Raw genomic sequence first — 26,552 nt, 5'->3', positions numbered from 1 at the left:
ATTTTTTTTTCTGCTAAGGATTTGAGCTTTAAAAATAGATTTAACCCTTCTCCTCCCCAGGTTTTGAAGAAGGGCAGAAATATGCTGAGAAAATAGTGGCCAAACACAAAGAGGTTCTTGAATCTGTTACTGAATTATGTAGCTCTCTCACAGAGCTTGAAGAAAAAAAGGTAATTTCTTCTTACCAGAATATGTATTTTTAAGTGATATAAATAAAAATGTGTTTATCAAGTGTCTTCTGGTACAAAGATGTTCTAACGGAAATTCTCAAGGGACATAATGTGCACATTTGTTTCACAGCTTTCTAACATAATTATATGGTGGTTTCTGATAATTAATTCTGTTTCTTTTCCGTCACTGCAGAGAAAAATATTGCGGAGAATAAGGACTAAACTATTAAGGTGTCTTGTTTATATTTTCATGGATCATATCCTAAAGGATAAATGTGTGCCATTAAAATCAAAGTCTATATTAAGTAGTTTTACGTTTTCACTCATAAATAATGAACATGTTATTTTTTCTCCTCCAAATTGTGGCCCTGGAGAAAATAAAACTAATCTTCAGGTATTATAGTCATTGAACATTTAGCTTCATGGAAATATTAAACTAATCATTGGCATCTTTCATGGAATAAATAAATTGATGGTAAAAAAAATAGAGAGAAAATATGTTTATGACTATGTGTAGGTAAAATCTGGTTAAAAGAGAGAAATGTATGTATATATATATATGTGTGTGTGTGTGTGTGTGTATATATATATACATATGTATGTATATATATATTGTTTTTGTCTATGTTGTGTCAAAACTGGTTTCATTAGTGCTGTTTTCAGAACTGGCTGAAAGAACCAGTTGTTTAGGATAGAGATAATGGCAAGGTAATCAAGAGCACAGGCTCTAGAATAAAACACAGCCCCCTAGGAATACCAACTCTCCAAATTATTGGATTTGTGAATGAATTGGGGTAAATTCCTTAATGGCCGTGAGTCTCAGTTTCCTGATCTATAAAATGGAGGAAATAGAGGAAGCTAATAACAGGATAGCCCTGAGGATTGAATGTGAAGACACCTGTGGTTATTGTTGTGATTGCTGTTGGTATTGAGACATAATGGTGCTCTTGCAGCTTGGAGCAGAATTATATTTATTTTCAGCAACTATTTTTTCTGTATGAATTTCCATGTCATAAATTTGAGTGACATTCCATTCAAAATGGTTTGCTAAGCTTGCTTATTTATTTATTTATTTATTTATTTATTTATAGCTGTGCTGGGTCTTCGTTGGTGCGCGCGGGCTTTCTCTAGTTGCGGTGAGCAGGGGCTACTCTTCATTTTGGTGCGCGGGCTTCTCATTGCACTGGCTTCTCTTGCTGCGGAGCATGGGCTCCAGGTGCATAGGCTCAGTAGTTGTAGCTCGTGGGCTCTAGAGCACAGGCTCAGTAGTTGTGGCACACGGGCCCAGTTACTCCACAGCACATGGGATCCTCCCGGACCAGGGCTTGAACCTGTGTTCCCTGCATTGGCAGGCAGACTCCCAACCACTGCACCACGAGGGAAGTCCCTAAATGGTTTGCTAAGCTTTTAATTCAGTGGGCACACAATCAAATTATCTTTTTCCTTTGGTTGAGAATCTAGATTTTTCAAATTCTTTACCATTTTCAGTAACACTGTAGTGAGCATCTTTGTACATGAAGCTTTTTTCTCTCTTTTGTATTATTACCTACGCAAAAATTCTTTGCTTTTCATAGATGTTTTACAATTATAATGCCACCAGTAATGTATGAATGCACCATATATTTTGTATTATCTTTTTCAGCATTAATCGTTTCCTCCCCACCTTCACCCCACCCCCGAGGATATGTTTCTTCTGATTTCTGATTCGCAGCCTGAAAATGGCTGCTTCCTCTGACTCTTTGCTGTCTCATCTACAGCATCCCTCCCATTTATGCTGTACATCTCCAAGTGAGCTCCACTAAACAAAATCGACTCTCTTAAAGTGATAGCCCTTTCCAGTTTTTCCCCTTCATGGCTATTCTTACTGAAAGCTGTTTCTATTCCCTCTGCCCCCTTCCACTTTCCCCCTTCCTTCTACACCCCTGGAGTCAGCATTGCACCCTCTCTTTCTCATTCCTAACCTATCACTTGGATTCTCTTTTGCGCTAGTCAGCAGCCTGCTAATTATTCACTCCTGCTAGATGAGCCTGCTAGTGTCATTTTTACATTCAGAACTCTTCACTACAAACTCTTCCTTGTTTACCAGATAAAGTTCGGACTCAAGGCCTTCCAATGTTCTGGGGCCGATTGTCTTTCCAAACCACTGTGCTTCTACATTCATTGTAGGTTCCTATCTCACTGGTCTCCTACCGCACATTCCCAGGTCTCCTGCTTCTAAACTTTTACAGTCGTTCCCGCTTATCTACAGTTTTGCTTTCCTCAGTTTCAATTACCTGAAGACAACCTCAGTCTGAAAATATTAGATGAAAAATTCCAAAAATAAACAATTCGTAAGTTTTAAATTGTGAGAGACCATATTCATGTAACTTTTTTACAGTATATTGCTATACTTATCCTATTTTATTATTAGTTATTTTAATTAATCTCTTACTCAACCTAATTTATAGATTAAACTTTATCATAAGTGTGTATGTATAGGAAAAAAACATAGTACATATATATAACGTTTGGTACTATCTATGGTTTCGGGCATCCACTGGGGGTCTTGGAACATATTCTCCATGGGTAAGGGCGGGCCACTGTACCTCATGTGCATGGCCTTCTATCTCTCTGACCTAAATTGTTCATCTCTCAAAGCCAGACCCAAATAGTGCCTCCTCCACAATTCCTTCCTTAGCTGTGTCACTTCGCAGGGGAACCGGGCCGCACAGCAGGAGCGAGTGCGGGCGAGCGAGTGAAGCTTCACCTGTAGTTACAGCCATTTCCTGTCGCTCGCATTACCGCCTGAGCTCCGCCTCCTGTCAGATCAGTGGCATGAGATTCTCATAGGAGCGCAAATCCTACTGTGAACTGCTCATGCGAGGGATCTAGGTTGTGCGCTTCTTATGAGAATCTAATGCCTGATGATCTGAGGTGGAGCTGAGGCAGTGATGCTAGCGCTGGGGAGTAGCTGCAAATACAGATTATCATTAGCAGAGAGGTTTGACTGCACAGAGACCATAATAAATCAATTGTTTGCAGACTCATATCAAAACCCTATCGGTGAGTGGCAAGTGAAAACAAGCTCAGGGCTCCCACTGATTCTGCATTATGGTGAGTTGTATAATTATTTCATTAAATATTACAATGTAATAATAAATAGAAATAAAGTGCACAATAAATGTAATGCACTTGAATCATCCCAAAACCGTCCCCCACCCCCCAGTCCGTGGAAGAATTGTCTTCCACGAAACCGGTCCCTGGTACCAAAAAGCTTGGGGATCTCTGTGCTATAGCTCCTGTGTTTCTTCCTACCATAATCATCACATATAACTACCATGATCATCCCAGCCTCTCTCCTTGATTATACCTGAGGAAACCCCGTTCAGTTTAGCATCCCACACAACATTTAACACTATGCTTTGCTGAAAACAGGTTCTTCCGAAAGGGTTTTGGCATTTGTAGTAAATGCTCAAAGGATTGGTACAGAAAAAAAAAAAAATCATTCAATAGCCCAAAAAAGTTTGGTTTGGGTGGACATTAAAATGAGGAATGGCCTCTTTGGCAAGAGAAATGGGCATCAGAGATATGGGAACATATGTATATGTATAACTGATTCACTTTGTTATAAAGCAGAAACTAACACACCATTGTAAAACAATTATACTCCAATAAAGATGTTAAAAAAATTTTTTTTTAATTAAAGAACAAAACAACATTGCCCTTACAAGTTACGGCCTAAACAAAAACCCTGTCAAATGATGCTTGCTAAAACTTTACAGATGTTTCTATGAGAGCATACATGTATGGTTTTTATGTTTTTAAGGTTGATCCTGTGGCTCTGTTTTGCAGGGGGTTATTAAAAAGCAGACCTAGAAATCCCTGTCAAGGCTGAGACAGTGATAATAATCCTTTCTATTTGTTTATCATTTTGAGATTTACAAAGGATTTTCATAAATATTGCCTCAGTGATTTCCAAATAACCTTGTGATGGTAATAAGGTAGATGTTGTTTTCTTTGTTTTAGAGTGAAGTTCAGAGAGGGTAAAAGTGCTTTGCTTGGGGACCCACACTCAGTAGTGGTGGGTCTGCAGTATGAACTTAGTTATAATTCAAAATCTAGTACTCCTTCCACAACTGCCAGTTTGGTTTATTTTATTTTATTTTATTTATTGAAGTTTAGTTGATTTACAATATCATGTTAGTTTCAGGTGTACAACACAGTGATTCATTTGTATATATATAACTGAATGTGTGTGTGTGTGTATTCCTTTTCAGATTCTTTTCCCTTATATGTTGTTACAAAATATTGAGTATAGTTCCCTGTGCTATACAGCAGGTCCTTGTTGGTTATCTACTTTATATATAGTAGTGTGTATATGTTAATCCCAACTTCCGAATTTATCCTTCCCCCCACCCCCCTTTCCCCTTTGGTAACCATACATTTGTTTTCCATGCCTGTGAGCCTCTTTCTATTTTATAAATAAGTTCATTTTAAGATTCCACATATAAGTAATATCATATGATATTTGTCTTTCTCTGTCTGGCTTACTTCTGTTAGTGTGATAATCTCTAGGTCCATCCATGTTGTTGTAAATGGCGTTATTTCATTCTTTTTTGTGGCTGAGTAATATTCCATTGTATATATGTACCACATCTTCTTTATCCGGTCATTCATCGATGGACATTTAGGTTGCTTCCATGTCTTGGCTATTGTAAATAGTGCTGCAGTGAACATTTGGGGTGCATGTATCTTTCTGAATTATAGTTTTCTCTGGATATATGCCCAGGAGTGGGATTGTTAGATCATATGGTAGTTCTAATTTTAGTTTTTTAAGGAACCTCTATACTGTTCTCCATAGTGGTTGTACCAATATACGTTCCACTTTGGAATTAGGTATCAAGTGTGTACTAAAGCAGAGTAATTTATCCAGTAATACAAACCAGTTTAATTTTTAGAGTTGGGAGTAAAAGCTAAATCTCCCCAGTAAATGTCTCCCCAAATCTTCCAAGTTGGTGTAACATGTACACTTTGAGAAGCATGCCTGTTTCTTTAAGGCCCATCTAATGCCTGTATTCCAGGTGGTATAGAGTATCTTCTGTTGCCCTATAACCTCATCCTAAACTGGTGTCCTGTCACTTGGTGTACCTGTGGCTCCTTTCATCTTCACAAAGTCTTCAAGGCTCTTACACTGGCTCCTCAGCAGTTAGCAAACACCCTCTACTTCCATGACTAAAACGGAGCCCCATGAACTGTAGGAGCAAAATATCACCACCCACAAAGCATCGTTTGTTCTCAATTGTTTTTTTTTCTTTACCATACTCAATTATATTACCTTCCTCTTTTCATGAGTCTCCCAAACATTTTGCTTGTCTAAACACTCTGAATTTCCTACTTTGTTCTCCATCAGAATCTTCAGTCATTTCCTCCTCATGGCTGCTCCCCTAGATTTTTGCGATGGTTTAAACTGCCACGCACAATGATTTTTCTCTCTAGAGAATGCTCCTGTAGGTGCATCCTATTATAACAATGACTTTTTTCCAGCTGGGCCTTTGAACAACCTATTTTTACTGGCAATCAACTTTATCAAAGGAGTGAGGTAGGAAGGGAACTGTGAGCTTGAAGAGATAATTTTATAAATCACATCGTGGGAGTACGCCAGTCTCTTGAGGAATACATTTACTGAAAGATTGCAAGTGGTCTATGTTTTCTTCCAAGTGGTTATTGTGTGGCACTGTTCCCCCAACTTTCCTGGCCCAGGCTCTCACTAACCTTCACTTTGTACATCAGGGAAATGTTTTAAAGATGAATCTGAATTTGGAAGGCTTCCACGATGATTGCATTGACCTACTAAAAGAACCAGGGAGAAATAAGCGGACAATATTCAATAAAGGAAGGAATAAGGTAAAGAAAACTATGTACCCTCAGATATTCATTACTTTTGTTTTGAGGTTAGAGTCATTGTGCATTGAAAAAAAATGAATTGAAGCCTTATTATCGATCTGAATCTTCCAGTGTAAATGAAATGTGAGTGTCCTCTTCCCTTCTTTTCTACCCCTTACTTAGTCCTTCGTCTCTCATCTGTGCTCTTTCCCTCTGAGTCCCTCCCACTGAATACTGGAGCCATAGCATTTCACAGTGGCATTGGGACAGCCATTCAAACACCACACCATGTCCCCAAACTATTTTTGTTTCTCCCATCTTTAGCTGCCTTTCAATCCCAACTTCAAATTTTACTTCTCCCTCTTTATCATACCACCAAGTTATGACTTTGTTGTTTTACACTACCCCCTGGAAAACCTTAATACATGAAATTATTGATAGATTGTATCTTGTTGCCATAGAATCTACCTCTAAGATGATATTTCATATGTACTAAAACATAGAATGCAACTGAAATATAAATACTAAAGTATTTAGAGAAATGTTAAATTATTTTAAAGCCTATGCATTACAGATAAATTAAGCATGCAGCAAGAACTGCAAATATTCACAAAATGCATATGCATTTCAAAAGCATTATTTAAATCACATCATGATGGATTTTCAGTATAAGTTGCTCACTATCTATTCATAGCTGCTGGACTATAATTAGCTCTTGACTTTATGCTTTGCCAAGTTTGCTCCCAATGTTTGTGTCTCTCCCAAGGAACTGAAAGAGCAAGCAGAGTTGACATTTTTCTCAACTGCTCCCAAATAAAATAAAATATACTCTGTGACATGAGAGTTTAAAAAATTTCTCCCCACTTGTTGCAGTCATCTCATGGAGAAAGACTTACCTTTTCTTAAACTAAATACAGTACTTAAGAGCTTCTTTATATGTCCTTTTCTGCAGGTTAAATCTATGTCAAGGTCTAGTGTAATTACACAACCACCAGGCAGCAAGTACCATTAATTAAGCAAGCTGGCTTTTTTCGTGGGATGGGCTTGTAGCATTTAAACCCTGATTCCTCTCTGAGGCAAAGGAAAGCTGCCACCCTTGATCATCTTGTTGGACTTTAGCCTTATATATCAAATGATCTTTGGTTACTCTGATTGTCTAAACCAGGATTACTCAACCTCGGTACTACTGACATTTTGGCCCAAAGAATCCTTTGTTGTGGGTGCTGTCCTGTGCATTGTAGGATGTTTAGCAGCACTCCTGGCCGGCAGTACCCGCTCTCCACCCAGTTGTGACAACCAAAAATGTCTATAGAAACTATCAAATGGCCCCTGGGGAGCAAAATCAACCATGACTGAGACTAACTAGTCGAAATAATAAAGAATAACATTAAATGCATCACATTTTCTTAACTAAGTTATAAGAGATACTAAATCCAACAACATATTATTTATTTTTTTTAATTCTGCACACTTCTCTACATTGTCAACCACACACATTTAGTAAGATTAGAAACAAAAGTGATTGCTGCCAAAGCAAACACACTCATTTATACTTAGTAAAAATGGCTTTCTTGTTTTTATTTATTTTTCTTAGAAAAAAATTAAAGAAACAGATTCCTTTAAATAAAAAAGCAAGATTTTCTTTCATTGAGAAATCACTTTTACTTTAACATAAATTAAAAGACATGATAGATCATCAGATATTTAGGATAAAAGTGAAAATCCATAATTACACTATGATCTCTCATTGACCTCATTTCATGTATATGTTCTCGTGCCATTGGCAAAATGAAAGGGCAGCAGTAATCTTCACTTTTAAACAGCTCAACCACATTTACCCTCTTACTGTCTCTATCATTTATATTATAGGTCAGCTGTAACAAGTTCATGAAACACCATGTGGGCAGATAACAAGAAGCACCAAGTGAAAAGCTTATGTGGGAATCACTGCATTCAATTGTGATACCCTTAAATGGTATTGTTCTTCCTCAGAAAATTATTTGAGTCAGAAGGAACAATTCCACCAAACTATTACAAGAAAATGTTCATCACAGGATTTTTTCCTGGAGATAGTAAAGTGCTTCTCATTTTTCTGACCCAAAAAATACAGTTGGTAGAATTAAGCAATTCAGTAAATGCAGTGCCCATTGCACTGCTAACAGATTAGTGATGGTGTTTTATTCCCTAAGGTGAGCACTGAAGCTGAATCCGCAGGAGTATCTAAAAACCCCTAAGGTTAAACAGAGGCACAGAGTATTAAAAGCCTTGCCTAAAATCACAGAACTATGTAAGGCTTATGATACCAGCATTTAGAGTTACAGAATTCTAGTGCTAGAAGGGATTTAACAATCATCTGATCAAATCTCATTTTACAGTTGAGGAAACTGAGGCCCAAAGAGATTAAATATTTTGCCCTCCAAAATTCACAGGAAGTAGTGTCAAAACTGGGCAGGCAGCCCAATTCTCCTGAATTTCAGCCATGTAACTTTTTCCACAAGACCAAAAGGGAGCTCCAAGAAACTGCTGCATATAAATAAGCTGTTTTGTAATGATACTGTAGATTCCCATGCCAAATTTTTTCCCTCTTTCCATTCATCTATTACACAGTGATTAATAAAGTAGCAGCATGGAAGTGCTTTCATAGCAAACAATTCAGTGGAGTGCTCTTATCAAAGTGGGTGAGGACAGTCCCTGGGCCCTCTTCCAGTAATCCTGATCACCTGGTAGGCGGAGTAAGATGTTCTTGAGACATTTGCTTTGGAAAATAATGGGAAGGGCAAAAGGTTCTTCACCACCTTTCTGTTCTCTCTTACCTTGTCCTCCCCAAGTGCTTAAGGGTACCAAGTCACTCCTTGACTGCCCAAATCCCCTTCCAAGAGCCTTCCCCAGAAAAGCCTTTCATAGACCAAGCCCTATGTTCAATATCTTTCTTTATCCACTTCGCACTTACCTTCATTAAATCATAAACCAAGATAAGATTACCTATTGTGGAGACATTTTAGAAGATAAAGCCTTGTGGAATTCCCTTAAATTTACCACAAACATGGCTCCCCACCCTACGGACTTGGAGAACTGGTGCTACACACTTAGTTCAATGGATGTAGAGTATCATTATATTTTCTCTTCCAGATGCTCATTTTGTTTGCCTACAGGGCAATGATTGTAGAGTCAAGTGATTATGTCCATCAGTGGAAATGAAAGTTCAGAAATCCTGACAGAGATACGATCTCAGGCTATAGATTTAGGATTAATTAAAAGTTAATGATCATTAGATCTCATAGGGTGAGATCTTTGAGTGGAAAAGTATATAGAGAAGATTAGAGAACTTAAAGACAAGATTACACATCATTCATGTTTTTAGAAGGTGGGAAAAGAAAAAGGAATCAACAAAGACAAAGAGCAGCCAAGGCTATATGAGAAAGAAATTGAGAATGAGCGATGTTTTGGTGAGTTAAATCAGTTTCCCAGACACTTTGCCAGAACTCATCAGATTGATGCAAATATTCCCTGTCTGTGCTGAGATACACAGATTTATCTACCCCTTTCTGGAAACACACACACACACAAACACACCTTTTTTCTCCTAATAGCAAAAAATGGCTTTATGGTGGAGAAATATAAAAGATAGTTGGTATATGTGAATGTCTGGAAACCATTTTCATAAAGGAAAATTAGTATATCCAGGAAACTATAGTTCAGTGAGTTCTAAAAGTGATTTTTGTAAAATTCCATAGTGACTTAAAAACTGAACGCCTATTTGCATTTGAGAATAAAGACAGAAGTGTCAAAAGCCAACATGGATTTACTCAGAAAAACTTGTGTTAAATTCACCTTATTTTGCTTTCTGAGATGATTATTTAATAGAAAACTCTAGGTTGGTGCCATAGACAAAATTTATTGTGGTTTCAGGAAGTCATTTGATAAACACACTCACGATATGTCTCTTAAGGTAAGTGGAGAAATGTGAATTGAATGGGCGTTTGGTCAGGTTAAAATTGTGCCCAAGCATGTTAAATAGTTCATCGGTGTCAACCTGGAAGACAGTTTGCCTTGCCCTGGGGAGACAGTTGGCTTTGTCCTAAACTCTGCAGTGTTCAACACTTTTATCAGTGGTATTAATAGACAGAGGAAATAGGACATTTTAGTTGATTAAAAACATTGTGAATCCATAGTCCCGTGTGATTCTTATAAAAACAAACAAAAAACTAATAAAGTCACTTTCATAAAAACATATCATGTAGATCAAGGAGATGATTCCACTGATTACTTTCCACCTGAAAAGTAAGTAAATCCTGGAAATAAAGATAAGTTGAAATGTTTCTAGAAAAAGATTTGAGAAAACTCTCTCTTATTGTCAGTGGAAGTTATCCGGTAGTGTATTTTTGGTGGAAAGTATTTTTCTACTTCAGGAATTATAGGGAGTGAAAAAAAGTAATATCCTTGGATTACCTTCTTGAGTTTAGCACCATTTGAAAGTGAGACACAGGAGTCAGGAATCAGTAACCAGTAAAAGCTGGACTGGAGGACAGGGCTTGGACTTTTCTAGTGGGTTTCCCCAAACTTCATCTCTGTTGAGACAGACTTGTCTCCTCAGCCACTTGGGTGCACAGCTAGACAACAGAGGCTTCCCTTACAGAGGTTTTTCATGCATTAGAGCCAGTGTGGATGCACCCACTTGATGGAAGGCACATCCAAAAGAGAGGGACTCAAAGACACAGAGCTGAGCAGGCTCAGTCTCTTCTTCCAAACCCACAATTAGGTAAGTCACTTCCTCCGCAGGAGCGAGTGAGGAGTAGGGAAACTAGCCCAGACTTTTATCCAAATTCCTCCTAAGCCTGTTGCAAAACTTCAATTTTTACACATTATTGTTTTCCAGAGGAGCCTATGTTACCCATAGAAGTCATTGAGGAGTTGCCTGCCCCTGCATGACCCTCAGATCAACAAATGTCCCTGCCCTCCCATGAAGGAGTTTGTAGCTCATTAAAGTGGGACCTCCGAAGGTGACCAGAATGAAGAAAGTTCCAGGAATTAAGGCAGAATAAGACCTGGAGGTTGCAGGACCAATTCTCTAAATAGTCAAAGGGCTGTTAAAAGAGGAGAGCAGTCAGACATCTTCTATGTCATTCCAAGAGGCCAATTCTGATGTATTGGTGGATACTGAGTGAAGGCAGATCTGTGATAAATACAGGAAGTTATTCTTAACACAAATAAAGCATAAACTTCTTTTCAAAGAAAGCACCCATTCAGAAAAAGTGTTCAAACAGAGACTGTCAGAATGGCATAGAGGAGATCCTTAGTCTGAACAGGAGGTTGTAGGATCAAAGTCTCTGAGAAAAGGAAAATAAACATTCTACATTCAGGGAGAGATGGAAGGAGAGGCACTAAGCTGTGGTAGGAAAACCAAAAGAAGGAGGGGCATTCCCTACGGAATATGTGTTTATTTAGTAATTTTTTTATTGAAGTATATTTGATTTACAATGTTGTGTTAATTTCTGCTATACAGCAAAGTGATTCAGTTATACATATATATACATTCTTTTTTTTTTAGATTCTTCTCCATTCTGATTTATCATAGGATATTGAATATAGTTTCCTGTGCTATGCAGTAGGACCTTGTTGTTTATCCATTCTATGTATAATAGCTTACGTCTGGTAAACCCAACCTCCCATTCCATCCCTCCCCCCAGCTCCCTCCCCCTTGGCAACCATAAGTCTGTTCTCTATATCTGTGATTCTGTTTCCATTTCATAGATAAGTTCATTTGTGCCATATTTTAGATTCCACATATAAGTGATATCATGTGGTATTTGTCCTTCTCCTTCTGACTTACTTCACTTAGTATGATAATCTCTAGGTCCATCCATGTTGTTGCAAATGGCATTATTTCGTTCTTTTTTTAAAATTTTTATTTAATTAATTTATTTTTGGCTGTGTTGGGTCTTCGTTGCTCTGCGCAGGCTTTCTCTAGTTGCAGGGAGTGGGGGCCATTCTTCTTTGAGGTGTGCAGGCTTCTCTTGTTGTGGCACGTGGGCTCTAGGCATGTGGGCTTCAGTAGTTGTGGCACACAGGCTTAGTTGCTCCGCAGCATGTGGGATCTTCCCGGACCAGGGCTCGAACCCGTGTCCCCTGCATTGGCAGGCGGATTCTTAACCACTGAGCCACCAGGGAAGCCCCTATTTCATTCTTGTTTATGGCTGAGTAGTATTTCATTGTATATATATGTACCACATCTTATTTATCCATTCATCTGTCGCTGGACATTTAGGTTGTTTCCGTGTCTTGGCTATTGTGCTGCAATGAACATAGGGGTGCATGCACCTTTTTGAATTAGAGTTTTGTCTGGATATATGCCCAGGAGTGGGATTGCTGGATGATATGGTAATTCTATTTTTAGTTTTCTGATGAACCTCCGTACTGTTCTCCATAGTGGCTACACCAACTTACATTCCTACCAACAGTGTAGGAGGGTTCCCTTTTTCTCCACACCCACTCCAGCATTTATTACTTGTATACTTTTTTTTTTTGCAGTACGTGGGCCTCTCACTGTTGTGGCCTCTCCCGTTGCGGAGCACAGGCTCTGGACACGTAGGCTCAGCCGCCGTGGCTCACGGGCCCAGCCGCTCCACGGCATGTGGGATCTTCCCGGACAGGGGCACGAACCCGTGTCCCCTGCATTGGCAGGCGGACTCTCAACCACTGTGCCACCAGGGAAGCCCACTTGTATACTTTTTAATGATGGCCATGCTGACTGGTGTGAGGTGATACCTCATTGTAGTTTTGATTTGCATTTCTCTAATAATTAGCAATGTTGAGCATCTTTTCATGTGCCTATTGGCCATCTGTATGTCTTCTTTGGAGAAATGTCTGTTAAGATCTTCTGCCCATTTTTCGATTGGGAGATTTTTGTTGTGTTGTTGTTGAGTTGTATGAGCACTTGTTGATCACATCATTTGCAAATATTTTATCCCGTTGGTAATTTTTTTAATGAGAAAAACTTTTAAGAACTTCTGACTTTAGACCCAGGGTTTAAACTTTTTCTAAATGGCTGAAGGAAACCACTTTCTCTCAGCTGGGATTATGCTTTCTCTGAGGGTAAGTCATATCTGTGGGATAGTAGAAGGAACATTGTTTTGGTTTGCTTCTAGTCTTCAATCTGAAAACACATTTATTTCTCAAAAATCACCTGTAAAGTATATGTCCAGAACAGGACTATGGGCTAAAATGAAGAACTCAAAGTCAAGGCAAGACATAACTTTCTCATGTGCAAGTAGTAGCCACAGGACAAAAACCAGTAATTGTTAATTAAGGAAAAATGTGCCCAAAATGCTGAGGAAAGGCAAAGAATGAAGTGGTTATAAAACAAGTAGGTTGGGATCAATGAGATCCCTTTCAGCTTCAATATTCTTTTGAGTCTATGCCAGAAGGGTTATTTGAACCTCTTCTCAAACCAGAGATGGACGTCAGTAAGTGGAGAGAAATACTAGAGCAGTGTGAGATGGATCACTGTTTTTCTCAGTCTCGTAGAATGACCTATGCTCCACATGGGACAGAAAGACAAGTGGCAAGTGTTCCTCTGCTGTATGTTGGTGTGTTCTCCTGCGAAAGTCCACAACATGGGATTGTTCCCTTAATATCTACCTCCCTGCTAGGCCGTCATCTCCAAGAGGGAAGGATTATATTTACTTTTACTCACCATTTATCTCTGCAATGCCTAGCACAGTACCTAGTATATAATAGGTGCTCAATAGATATTTTTCATCGTAAGAATAAAACTAAGGGGCTTTTAGAAAATAAAACCAGTCATTAAAATTGGCTTTCTCTATATGAGATACCTATAGTTGTCAAATTCATAGAGACAGAAAGTAGAAGCGACTGGGGGATGGGAGAAGGGGAAGTTAGTCTTTACTGGGCACAGAGTTTCAGTTTGGAAAGATGAAAAGATTCTGGAGATGGACAATGGTGTTGGTTGCACGACACCGTGAATGTCCTTAATGCCACTAAACTGTACACTTAAAAAATGTTAAAATGGTAAATTTTAGGTTGTGTATATTTTACCACAATAATTTAAAAAAAAAAAACAAAGAATGGCTTTCCTGAGAAAAAAGGAGGGTTATTCTAGGAGGGTCTGAGGATCACCTAAAAGGGAACATCTGATATTTGGGAACCACGAATGCTGTGAAGTGTAGACAGATAAATAAACCAAACCAGAACTTGCTGGCAGAGGAAGACTCCTCAGATCATGATTGGAAAGACGTGGATCCAGTCGAGACCGCATCATGAGAGATGAGAACCAGGGCTTTCTCTCTTCTGTGTCGCAAGGTCTGTCACCTCTCACTCAGAGGCTGGAGGTCGGTTTACACCGATTCCTTAGTCATGGGACGGCGCTGTGCTGAGCTTCAGCAGACAAACAGTTTCAAGTTCTGTAAGGCCAGAGCCAGGGCCCCAGCTGTCACTCACTGCAGGTCTTCTCAAGTTGTCTCTCTGAGGTTGACTTTGAGATCTGGAAAAAGAAAACTCGACCACTAACTGGAAGCTTTGACTTTTCCATTTTGAAGGAGCAGGCCAAGCCAGCGGACGACTTGGCGGTCAATAGAGCAGGAGAGGGTCAGCTTCCACGGGAAGTGAAGCAGCTGGTCCCCAGCCCAGAGGGTGCTGTCCAAGGCCTGCTCCTGCCCGTGGATGTGCTTTCAGGAGAAGAATATGACTGTGTCTCGCCCGATGACGTCTCCCTGCCTCCGCTCCCGGGAAGCCCCAATTCCCTCCTTGCTCCGTCTGACATGGAGCTGGAGGCGCGTGCCCTCCCGTCTCTCCGCCGGCACCTAAGCAGCCACGGGATGCAGACAGGGACCAGCGGTCCAGGGGAGGCCCCGGAATCTGGCCTTCCGCCACCTGCTGCTTTTGCTGATGCTTGCGATGATAAGAGAGAAACATTTTCGAGTCATTTTGAGAAGCCTTCCCCCCAGTTCCAAGCTGAGCCCCCGTTAACATCCCGAAGATTTCCGGAAGAGAGTACTGACTTCCACAGAATCAGTGTTAAACCTCCAGAGAGCATGTGCGGTGAAGTGCATGCGCGAGCTTTGCAACAGCACCCCCAGGCTCAGGGAAGTTTGCTAGAAACACCGGAGAAAACGCATGCTGATAATAACGTCACTAAAACCCGACATAGGCTGCATGCTCCCCAGGATGCATGCTCGGGCCTCGGGTTTCAGCCAGGCCCCAGCCAGGCCTGTCAGAGGCAAATGGTTCCCAGAGAAGAGATTAAAGTTACCTCAGCAAAGAACAGCGTGGTCAGCCTAGCTGGCCAGGCCCCTAATTTCTCCAGGCTCTTGTCTAATGTAACTGTCATGGAAGGTTCTCCAGTGACTTTGGAAGTTGAAGTAACAGGATTTCCAGAGCCTACACTGACATGGTGGGTAGCCTATAACGACAAGCCATAAACAGAAACAAACTGAATCACTGAGCAAATCATTCTGTGTGCACTAACTTAAAGGTTTAGGGGTAGCTGATTAATATTCTAGGTCACTGCAACGCTGCATGATTCAATCTCACATCGAACCCCCAACTCTCATTTTTGTAGCCGCATGGCTGATACCCTTAAAGAAAAGGTAACCATATAAAATAATGATTTAACCAACTCCAAAAGCACTGCAACTTAGTTGTGCTATTTTTTGGTTTCAGTTTAACATTCCGCATTTCTAAAGGTTGTGCTTGAACTTCTTTCCTATTGTTTATTCCTACATAAGCATGACATTTACTTGGTTTAACATCCAATTAAAAAACTTAAGCATTTGGGTTTTTCTCTTTTCTCTCATTTACCAATGGAATTTACCAATTCCATCTTTTCCCTCTTCCAACAGAGTCACACATGCCACTTTTGTAATATTTGGTTATCTCACTAAGATTTCTTCTTTTACATTTCTTCAATGTGAAAGATGGAATAAAAATATTTCTTTCCCAGTTGCTTCTAGTGACAGGTAATAAAGCCATTTTTGAAAGGTGATGTAATAATTGAGCTGTGAACAATGTGGTTTTACTCTAGACACATCACCATTTTTAGCCAATTTGTTTTAATAAAAGTAAACGGCAGAACACAGGTTTTATATCACTGTTATCATAAAAGCAGTTCTAACTTTCTTAATATGTGGGTTACTTTTAAACGTTTAGAAATTTTTCAAGTTTTCAACCTTAAGTATATTTATTTGAGGACAAAGTTACAAATACGTGAGCATGAGTTTATACTTATAAACTAAGTAAAATAGCATTTATTTATCATACTATTTCAGTAAACATTAAATTAACTCTTTCAATTATTGTGTGTGCCTGTTGATGGTACTTGAAGTGTGGATCAGCTCTCTAAAGAGTTTATGAGAAAATGTTCGTTTCTCAGATTATTAAAAGAAATTGCACTTGGGTTACAGTGCAGCCATTTATGCTTTTTATCTTATTTTGTTGTTTTTACAATTGCATGTTTTCTACAGATCAGGAATTTTGTATTTAGGAATTTAAATATCAGTAAATTTATTATTTAATATTATCATTTAATTCATTATTAAATATTAGTTCACTCCAAAGAAAAATGTTGTCTGAAGTGTTTCTTGTTTTGGTCCACACGAAAAATGACTTGATTAGTATTTACTGTTGAAGAACTGCTGCAGTATTGTGAAAAAATACCTTGCCCTCGAATTTACAACAATTTTGCTCAGTTAACAACTGGCAAATTATCAGGGAATCATTCTTAGGACACTCAGAAAAATGCAAAATTATCACCTAGGCAACGGGAATAGAAAATGCTTCAGGTTTGTCACCACTTCTTGTGTGGAAGAACATGGGGATAAATAAATAAACAAGAACCTAGAGTATACAAAATAAACAAATCATTTGCTTTGTATAATGATGCAGCTAAGTGCTCATATTCGTAGGAAACTCTTAGAAACGTGTCATTAACGGTAGTAATCCAATTGAATAAATGCCTTTTATAATTAGAAATTATTTTCTTCTAATGAAATTAATTCACAAAAATTAAATGAACTCATCTCGCCAGGAAGTGCTATGTAAGTACCTTCCTCTAAAGCGGCGCATTGGCATTCTCCTGCGGATCTTGCGGGATGAGTCTGATGGGGAGTCACAAGCTGCTGTTTCATAGTGGCTGAAAGAATGACACAGGTCAAATAGAAGGTGCCATTTCCCATTTGGGGTAATTGTTGCCATGAGCAGATGGTGGCCCAGTGTGACCAGATGGCCCAGTTTTTTTAAGAGGAGTTGGATATCTGAATTTTCGTATGCAATATTCTAATTGATAAACGTCCAAAAATTCAGTTTTTAAAAAACACAGTCTGAGCCCATCAAGCACATCTATGGCTACCAGTTGACAGCCTCTGCTTGAAGGATACACAGCCCCACTGGGATTTGTGGTTGCTGCAGAGTTCCTGCTAATGCTAGAGAATATTGCAGTAGTCATGGGCCGAATTGCAGTGCTTATTAGAACTTGGAAATGATGTGAATAAACAGTGATCCTGACTCTAAAAACTGACTCTCTGCTTCAGGTACAAGAAGGGCCAGAAATTGTCTGCAGATGGGCACTTGCAGGTTTTACACAAGGAGACAAGACATTCGGTGTTCATTCCGAAGGTATGCGAGGCAGATGCAGGCCTCTATGTGGCTCGGGCCCAAAACTCTAGTGGCATTCTCTCTTCCAATATCATCCTCCACGTGACAGGTGACCGCAGGCCGCCCATCACCAGAATAAACTGGATCCTGCTGAGTGTCATCTATGTTAGCGTGTCCCTAATGTACTGGCTACTCACACAGTAACTGCGCGGTTGGCACCAATGGGCGTCATTCTTATGAGCCTAAAGGACAACAATACTGCTGTTTATTTTCCTGCATCTCCCACCAAGCATCCCCAACCAAGTATCCCCCACCCAGTGTACCTCCATTCTGGCCGTATTGCTTTTTTGGAATACCACTGCTTGGTGAAATAATCCAATTTTCTTTAGTGCTTTAATGTATTTGAAGAGCTCAGTAAATCATTAGCAGCGAATAAGGATACATTTTGTATTCTCAAAAGAGATGTGTTCAGTACAAAACACAGTCAAATTATACTATGTTTATTCCCTCCTAATTTAAGAGCATTCAGATCAAGTCTCACATCAGCATGCAGATGTGTTTTATTTCAAATCCAACTGTTTGATAATCTATTTTTAATTGTACGCATAAACATCTCTTTGTAGAATAAGAGTAGAAATGTTGAACTAAAATTGTAATTTTCATTATTGCATAAGATGTCCTTTAATTTTGCTTTTCATGTCTTGATCTCATTTATTGAAATACATTCTATATAGTTTCAACATAGCCTACATTCCTGAGTCTGAGGATGGCACTGCAAATAATCATTCCTCCTGTTCATCTCATGGGTTTGACATTGGAGAATAGATGTGCTGTTAGCCTTAAATGGAGTTTGAAACCTCCATCAGCTGTGTGTGTCACAGAGCAAGATAGAGCATAGCCGCAGAGGTGGACCAACAGTATTCCTGTCCTTCCGTTGACATGTTTTGGGCAGCCATGTGTATACAGCTGCAACCGGCTTCTCCTGCTTCTAATCTTGATTCTGTTGCTGACCATTTTTACAGCCTGTGGGAAGGCATAGTAGTGCCTCAGTTTCCCATTTGGCAAATGGATTCATCATCTACCTCTTGGGCAACTGAAGGTTTTCATTTCATGTCTTGTAAAGATCTGGAAAATGGAAAGTACTCTATGAAGACTAAGGGTAATTGTATTGCTTACTGTAATTTGTCATCACACTGCCTTCTGCCCACTGTTTTCTTTCAGATATTGTTTCTTTTGAATATTAACTTAAAGGATGGTGTTAGTATGTGATTTCCAACTATTTCCATATAGGAAAATGATGTTTTCTGAATTGGAGCTTAAATTCCTTTCTAATTTCTTAAGACTATATCTTTTTCAAAGACTTGAAATTAAACTCAGGGGGATACATTTAGTAAGATCTTGGGAGAGAAAAAGTATATAATAGGATGACAAGATAACTTCTATCCTTTTCTTATAATTACCACTGTAATATTGAAGAATGTTCTATGCCTTTCTGAAATATATTATTCAGAAAAGAGGATCATCATTTTAGTGCCTTTAAAAAATAAACATGTGTAAGAGAGGCATTTGTTTTTAGATTTTAAATGTAGTCTTGTCATGTTAGGGTAAAATCTTTAGTTGAAAGAATATTCATTATAGATTTCTGATGAAGGGGAGGCATTAATTATGTTGCTGTAAAGCCTGTCTACAAATAATAAAAATATTTAAATTTAATATATTCAAGTTGGTATTAAAAAGTTACTGGATATTAACCAAAGATGTGAAATGTGTGGCTAAGTAAAAAGTTGGCATATATTTTCTTGTGCTGTGTATTCAATTTAATGAAAAAATTTAATCTCTTAATTTTCTTAAAAATTTTGACAGAAACCTATTAAAAGCTTATATATACAGCATCCTAGGGAATTCATAGTCTCTTAATTCTCCTGTCCTTTTCGTCCAGTTTCAAGTATTGTGCATATCTTGCCAAATTGCTATTCCCATTTGAAGCTAAAGAGTAAAACCTACTTATGTCCAAAGAGGGCCAGCAGGACCAGGTAACAAATTCTTGTCTCACTCTATCTCTTTCTTGTTAATTTAGTGGGATCTCCCATCCCTTTTTGTCAGCTTGGTTGAGTTTCTTTTAACAGGAGAAAATCAAACAGAAGTTTAATAGCATGTGTACATCAGAGAGACCCAGGAAAACTGAGTAACTCCAGCTTGGCTGAATTTTTGGTTTGGGGTTGTTAGGGCCTGGGAATTACTGGTTTGCTTTACCTGTTGCATGCCAGTACATGTTAATCCTTTGGGGAGCAGGATGGGATATACATATATCCATGGTGATGACCAAAGAAGGCATATAAAGTCCCTGATATATTTGAATTCTATATCAAGCTTAAGGTTTATACATATATCTGAGATATATAACTTATGTATATACCTTATATATATCATATATTTGTATACATATACACCGAGAGCTCAAATGTTGGGATAAAACATTATGCTGATATTCATGTTATAGTTCGGATAGCTGTGTATCTGTCTGTCTGTTTATCTATCCATCATCTATCCATCCATCCACCCATACATTTACCTACCCACCCACTTACCTACCTACATATTCTTCTGGGCTATTGACTATCTAGTAATCCCCACAGCAGTGAAGAATAATTAGCTATTCAGTTATTCTTTTGGTTATACTTTAATTTCAGTGTGATTATCCTTTCTGTTAACATTTTTGTCTTGATCAAAAATTCCCCCTATGAAAGTATGAACCAAAAGTATTGGTTAAAAATGAAAAACTTAGGAAATGGACATGGTGTTTCTATTTTGAGATATATACATGATTTATACCTGTTTACTTCTAGAGTAAATTCTGGACAGTTAGCAATATCAAAACACTTTTCAACAAGAAAATGAAAAGAAATTTTAAAGAATATATACTCGATACCTTGAAGGAATGCAACACAAAATGTGTTTTGAGCTTCCTATAAGGCAAAATTATTTTTTCCAGTTTTTATTTTCTGATAAAAGGATGTATAAACATTTGATGGTAAAGTTTTTTTACATTCAATTCCAGGAGAAACTTACCATAGGAATCCTTACATTTGAATCTTTGCATATTCTATAATATCTAAAGTATTTGGAAAAAGAAGCAGGAAAATTTAGCTGTTTCATTCAATAATGCTAACCATCACTTATAGTTAAGACACAGGCTTAAAGTAAATTATTGCAAGAACCTCCTAACCACTTCACCCTTAAATTTCTTCAAGTAGCACACAAGGTCCTTTAGTACCTATGCTTCCATTCCCAGCCTCTGTTCCATCCCTTCCAATCCCCCCATAAAGCGATACTTAACTTCAGGTTTTACCCTGTCATGATCTTACTTCTCTCCAGCCCTCCTTCCCAGAACTCCCTTACTCTATTCTACCCAACTTCATGTGGCTTAACTCCTGCTTATCCTTCCAGGTCCTTTGGAGACACAACCTTCCCAGGAAGCCTTCTGACCCATCAAGTCCAGTGTAGATGTTCCTGCTATGTGCCCTGTCAGCACCTGAGCTGACCATGTCACGTCCCTTAATAGTTGCACTGGAATTGCACATGTGAGCATCTGTCTCCTGGCTAGAGCAAGAGATCCTTATCAGCAGAATCTGTGACAGCCCCGTTCGTCATCATACTCCCAGCACTTAAGACATAGTCACACACTCAATATTTCTTGAATTGTTGTCAGAGGTAAGCAAAGATAAGCATAGCTTGATTTGTCTCTTCTTTTTTTTTTTTTTTTTTGGAGAGATGGGTGGGGGAATGTCAAAAGAGAAAGATATTATTTGTCGCCTGATTATTCTTTCTTGTTATGGACATTGACCAGTCAGAATCAGGTTCTAACCTCACCTAGCCTACCACACTTAAGTGAGAATCCTCCAGAGCCTCTGGGCTGCACCCCAGTTGAAACTTTAAACTTAAAGATATAGGCTGGCTCTGGCAGTGGAGTGGAGAAGTGGGTGTCTCCCCTCTCAGTGACTAAGTCCCAACTGCCAAAACCAGAATTTATGTACTTCTTTAGAACATTGCACAAATTATCAATATTTTATTGTAGCTGGAGCTCAGTCATCTGGTTGCGAACAGATCTTATTTAAAACCGGCTTTTCATTCATAAGTGTAAATCTAAAAACAGCCAAATCCAAAAAATTAGATTATTTGAATTCCAAATGAAGGAAGGAAAAAATATTGCATCTTGTTCCACTCTGTTTATTTTTATTCATGACCGTGCCTTACTAGAAATTGCCATCTGAAGCTTTTGACATTCCTGTTGTAGGTACAGTATTTTAAGCGTGTCCATGAAGTAAGTTAGCTGAAACAAAATAAAATATCTCCTCCTAGTACACTCTGATATTGTGCATGTCAATGCAAATGCCAAAGCATGACAGACTGTTTTCCATTTATAATAAGCAGAATCTTGAGCTGCATCAAACAGCCAAAAAATTTGTATTCACGAAATGAAACAGTGTCCTGCTCAAAGCAACAACAATTCATTTTCTCCTCTGTCTTCACATGAGATGAGATTTGAATGTTATCAGCTGTGCATGAATTCAGCCTCAAAATGGAAACACAAAGCTGCTAATTTGGCTTTTCCTCAAGAATCCCCACACCATTATTCCTTATGTGGGTGAGAGTTTATATAACATCATGAACCACCCAAAATTGGGGGTGAAAGTTGGATGCATGACACTCCTCCAGATGAACAAGTCTTTGATTCTGGAGGCTGCTTGGCCAGATAGCTCTTCCTTCTGTTCAACAGAAATTTCATTTGTTTAAGCCAGGACTTGGCAAATCCACTTCTTTGGATCCTCTTTTTTATACCATAAAATTAACACCCTATCCTCCTTAGAGGACAAGGGGACAGAAAGAATTGTATAGACAAGAACGTTTGTGTGCATATATTTCCAGTTAACGTAATAAAAACCTAGTGAAATTAAAACATATTTTAACTATAGGCATTGCTGGAAAAATTGATGACTTTTCTTTAAACCAAAACAATAATAGGTACATAATTTGAAGTTTCCCATCTGTATTCTGATGGCTCCCTGCTATGTCTCTTTTCCCATTTAGAACTCACTTAATAACAATACTTGTGAAATAACAGCTCCAGAGCTGGCTAATGAAATAAACTTTTCCCTTTGTCATTCAGCAACTGTTCTTTTGCAAGAACTTTATTGATCCAATAACTACAAAATGACATTTTATCTTATATTAGTATTAAAAATCATATAATAAAATCTTCTGAAGATAAAAATTCACAAGATGAAATACAAAGGAAGCTTATCCATGGCAAATAATCTCTAACCCTTGTTATTCTAATGATGCCAGAAAGCCTCCTTTCTTTGTAATAAGTATTATGCAAACCTCCATACAAACAGGCTGTTGGCAAGCAGGGCAGCTGGAAATGCAAAGTAGGAAACCAGGTACCTGGCAGGATCAGAAAGGCTAAAGGCCCATCTGCTCCAAAGTGTCTTTTCTAGCAGCCATTGCCATGCCGACCCTCAAAGGCCTACCTTTGATTCAAGTTAACGCAGCTCTAGAAGATGCCTCCTAAACGCACATTTATTCATTTCTATTCTTTTTAAAGGAGTAATAGAATTTCTCCTCACATCCTGGTCTAGGTTATCAGATTAAATAAGAACATTTCCCCCACCAAAAATCCCCGACAGATTCTTGTGAGGAAATGGGGTATGTGGGAACCTGAAAGATTTGTCTGCTGTGTTCCACTAAGTGTTGGGAAATATAGGACCAGAGGGGAAAAAGAGCCAAACATCGGGATGAGGAAACTGAGTCAGCTTTGTTATCCTTCCTTGCAGTATGAATTTTCTACACATCTAGGAAACATATGTGGGGAGCTCCCTGAGAGGAAGTTAGAGGCCACAATAAAATGTGTCTGCATGACATTTTTTGTTATTCAATTAGACGACTGTACTGGTTGAAGTGTCAGGGTGAGCCCTAAATCCACAACTGGTGTTCTTGTAAGAAGGCCATGACAGACCTGGAGACACAGAAGAGACACATGGGAAAAGGCCAAGTGATGACAGAAGCAGGTTGGTGTAATGCAGCTGCTGCAAGCCGTACAACACCAGAGGTGGCCACCACCAGAAGGGAGAGGAGCAACGAAGCATTCTTCCCTAGAGACTTCAGAGAAAGCCTGGTCCTACTGATGCCTTCATTTTGGACTTCTAGTCTTTAGAACTGAGAAAGAAGAAATTTCTGTTGTTTTAAGCCATCCAGTTTGTGGTATAGTCCTCCTTCAGTATCCCTGGGGGATTGGTTCCAGGATACCTCCTCCCCCCACAGATACCAAAATCCACCAGTGCTCAAATCCCTTACATAAAATAGCATGGTGCAGTGGGACCCTCCTTTATCCACAGGTTCTGCATCAGCAGCTACTGAAGACCGACTGTTCTTTGTTACAGCAGCCTGAGGAAACCAATGCAAAATGTTTTAGAAAAATCCATACACGTCTTTCTCTGGAAAAAAAATTCCCAGAGACATTCACTAATAGGCAGCAACCAGTGCTGCCAATAAGCACTCCCAGGTTGTGCTGCAAGGCCTCAGTTCTCTTCTTGGTTTAGGGGATCATCTTGGTATATTTCAGTCAATCAGCAACTATTTATCTTCTACATGAACATTGTCCCCTAAGTATACCACAGTGTACTAAAACCAGATAAAGATATTAAAATACAACTATAGGCCAATATCACTCATGAATGTAGACACAAAAATTCTCAACACAGTACTAACAAATCCAATCCAACAGTGAATAAATAAACGTACACATACAAGTGGAATTTTTTCCAGGTATGCAAGCTGGTCCAATATTCAAAAATCAATCAATCCACCACATCTACAGGCAAGAGAAGAAAAATCATATGATTATATCAATTGCTTCAGGAATGACATTTGAGAAAATTCAATATGTGTTCATGATAATTTTTTTAAAACTCACAGAAAACTAGTAACAGAAGAAATTTCCTCAACTTGATAAAGAGCATCTACAAAAAAACTATAACTAACATCATACTTAATGGTGAGAGACTGGACACTTTCACCCCAAGACTGGGAAGAAGGTAAGAATGTCCTCTCTCATCACTCTCAGCCCACATTGTACTGGAAGTCCTACCTAGTGAATAAGACAAGAAAAGGAAACAAAAGTTCTGTAGATTGGAAAAGAAGAAATAAAATGCTTTTGTTTACAGAAAGCATGATTTTCTATCTATAAAATCTCAAAGAATCTTCCAAAAACTCTTAGAACTAATAAATAAATATAGCAAGTTCACCAAAAGCAGAAGGCCTGCACCAATGGTATCCAGGAGAAAGGCAGGGAGTTAGCAATAAAAGAATCATGGTGAATCAGGCATCTTTTGAGGCCAAGGCAAAAGGTGGGCAACCTGAATTTGTCTCTTTCCAACAATTGATTACAGACATCATGGATACTTGTAATCTAGTTGCAACATCTCACACTTTATTTTTCTTGCAGCTTCCTGCATTATTTTGGGGGGTTTTGAGAGAGGTAAATTATTAGAAGGAGACAGTGCTCAACAGAGCAAGGGAATATTTGATGTGGAACATAAACTTTATCGTTTGCTGCCATTGTCATTATCACTGAAAGAGAAAAATTAGAAAGACATTGTAATTACAATGTTGTAAAGCTGAGCTTTCCCCAACAATAACATATTAATGTTAGAACAAAAGGAGTCCTTTTAGCCTCTGACATCAAATCCCAGAGTGGATGATTTATCAGTTGGTACTGTGCTGCACTACAAGAATGAATGTATCTCCCGTGGATAAGTGCTTTTCCTATCAGCAAGGATGGACTCACGCTGCTAGTATATTTCTAAGGTTTCTTGATAGAAATCAGAGCTAAAATATGTCAGCCATTATATTATACTTTCAAAAGTAATCAGTTTCATAAAGTCATATATTGGTCTATTAATTAATTAAAAGATGGAAAACAAATGACTACTTTGGTACCTACATCTAACAGGAAACTTCAATGAAACTAATCATTTTGTATTTTCTAGATGGTAACTGTAAGTACTTTCTTCATTTCCATGTTCTTGAAGGTAATTTTTGGTCATATATATCATTTGTCTAAAACGTAATTGGTGTTATACATTACCACTTAAAAGAAAACTAACTGACATACCACAAAGGCCAAGTATTAAACTTACATTTTATCAAATGCTTTATAAATTTAATCATATAAACAATGAAGCCCTGTTACGACTCCATCCAGGACTTATAAATGGATATGCAAGCAAAGCAGTCATAGTTTTAGTTCAAATCTATGGCAGCATATTATATAATTGCACAAATATTGATTTACTATTACAATTAAAAATGGATCATGAACCATGAAGAATGACTCAGGCTTAACAGAATGTACATGTGGGAGTCATGACCACAGTCTAAGGTTATGGGGCTGGTTTTCTTGACAGTTGAATCCCATTCTTCTGTGCTCTGACTCTATCCCATCATAGGTAAAAATTCAGTAAGTTAAGGGATGGCACCATCTCACAAAGAACCTCAGAATTAGGAAAATCTATACGGTTTCTTTAAATGTGAGAAATTGTTGGTAGCAGTTATGCAGCACAGTGTGTCACATGTCATTAATGTCATTGTGAATTAATAAAAACCTTTTCAAGAGTTTTGGATCTTGGTGCTTTGTATGTGTTTGTGTGTGTGTGTGTGTGTGTGTGTGTGTGTGTACACCTATTTCTTAGTATGAGTTCTTATCCATATGAATTAGGTAATATATAAAATTCCCAGGTGATGTATGATTAATCAGGTTAGGAAAACACCTCTTGTTAATGGTACCAGTGCCATGAGGAACTGATGACCAAGAGTTAAAATAGACATTTCTTATTTTAACAGTGGTATAATACA

At 38.5% G+C, this 26,552-nt stretch overlaps 1 protein-coding gene across 3 annotated transcripts in view; it reads left to right on the top strand.

Moving 5' to 3' along the window:
• Nucleotides 1-26,313, top strand: part of CCDC141 (coiled-coil domain containing 141) — a 212,703-nt gene extending 186,390 nt beyond the window's left edge. The window contains exons 21-25 of one of the 3 annotated variants that reach the window (XM_004267379.3): nucleotides 61-170; nucleotides 5,940-6,053; nucleotides 14,588-15,441; nucleotides 17,576-21,350; nucleotides 23,580-26,313. In XM_004267379.3, the coding sequence (XP_004267427.1) occupies nucleotides 61-170; nucleotides 5,940-6,053; nucleotides 14,588-15,441; nucleotides 17,576-17,843 (1,346 nt within the window). In that variant the 3' untranslated portion in view covers nucleotides 17,844-21,350; nucleotides 23,580-26,313. The remainder of the gene's footprint in view (nucleotides 1-60; nucleotides 171-5,939; nucleotides 6,054-14,587; nucleotides 15,442-17,575; nucleotides 21,351-23,579) is intronic. The other 2 variants (XM_033423654.2, XM_049712584.1) reach the window with 2 other exon arrangements.
• Nucleotides 26,314-26,552: the final 239 nt, after the last annotated feature.

The sequence above is a fragment of the Orcinus orca genome, chromosome 7 (genome assembly GCF_937001465.1).
Source record: "Orcinus orca chromosome 7, mOrcOrc1.1, whole genome shotgun sequence".
NCBI classification, from domain to species: domain Eukaryota; kingdom Metazoa; phylum Chordata; class Mammalia; order Artiodactyla; family Delphinidae; genus Orcinus; species Orcinus orca.
Note: the sequence above shows the minus strand (reverse complement) of the source record. Positions and strands in the feature narration are given on the sequence as shown.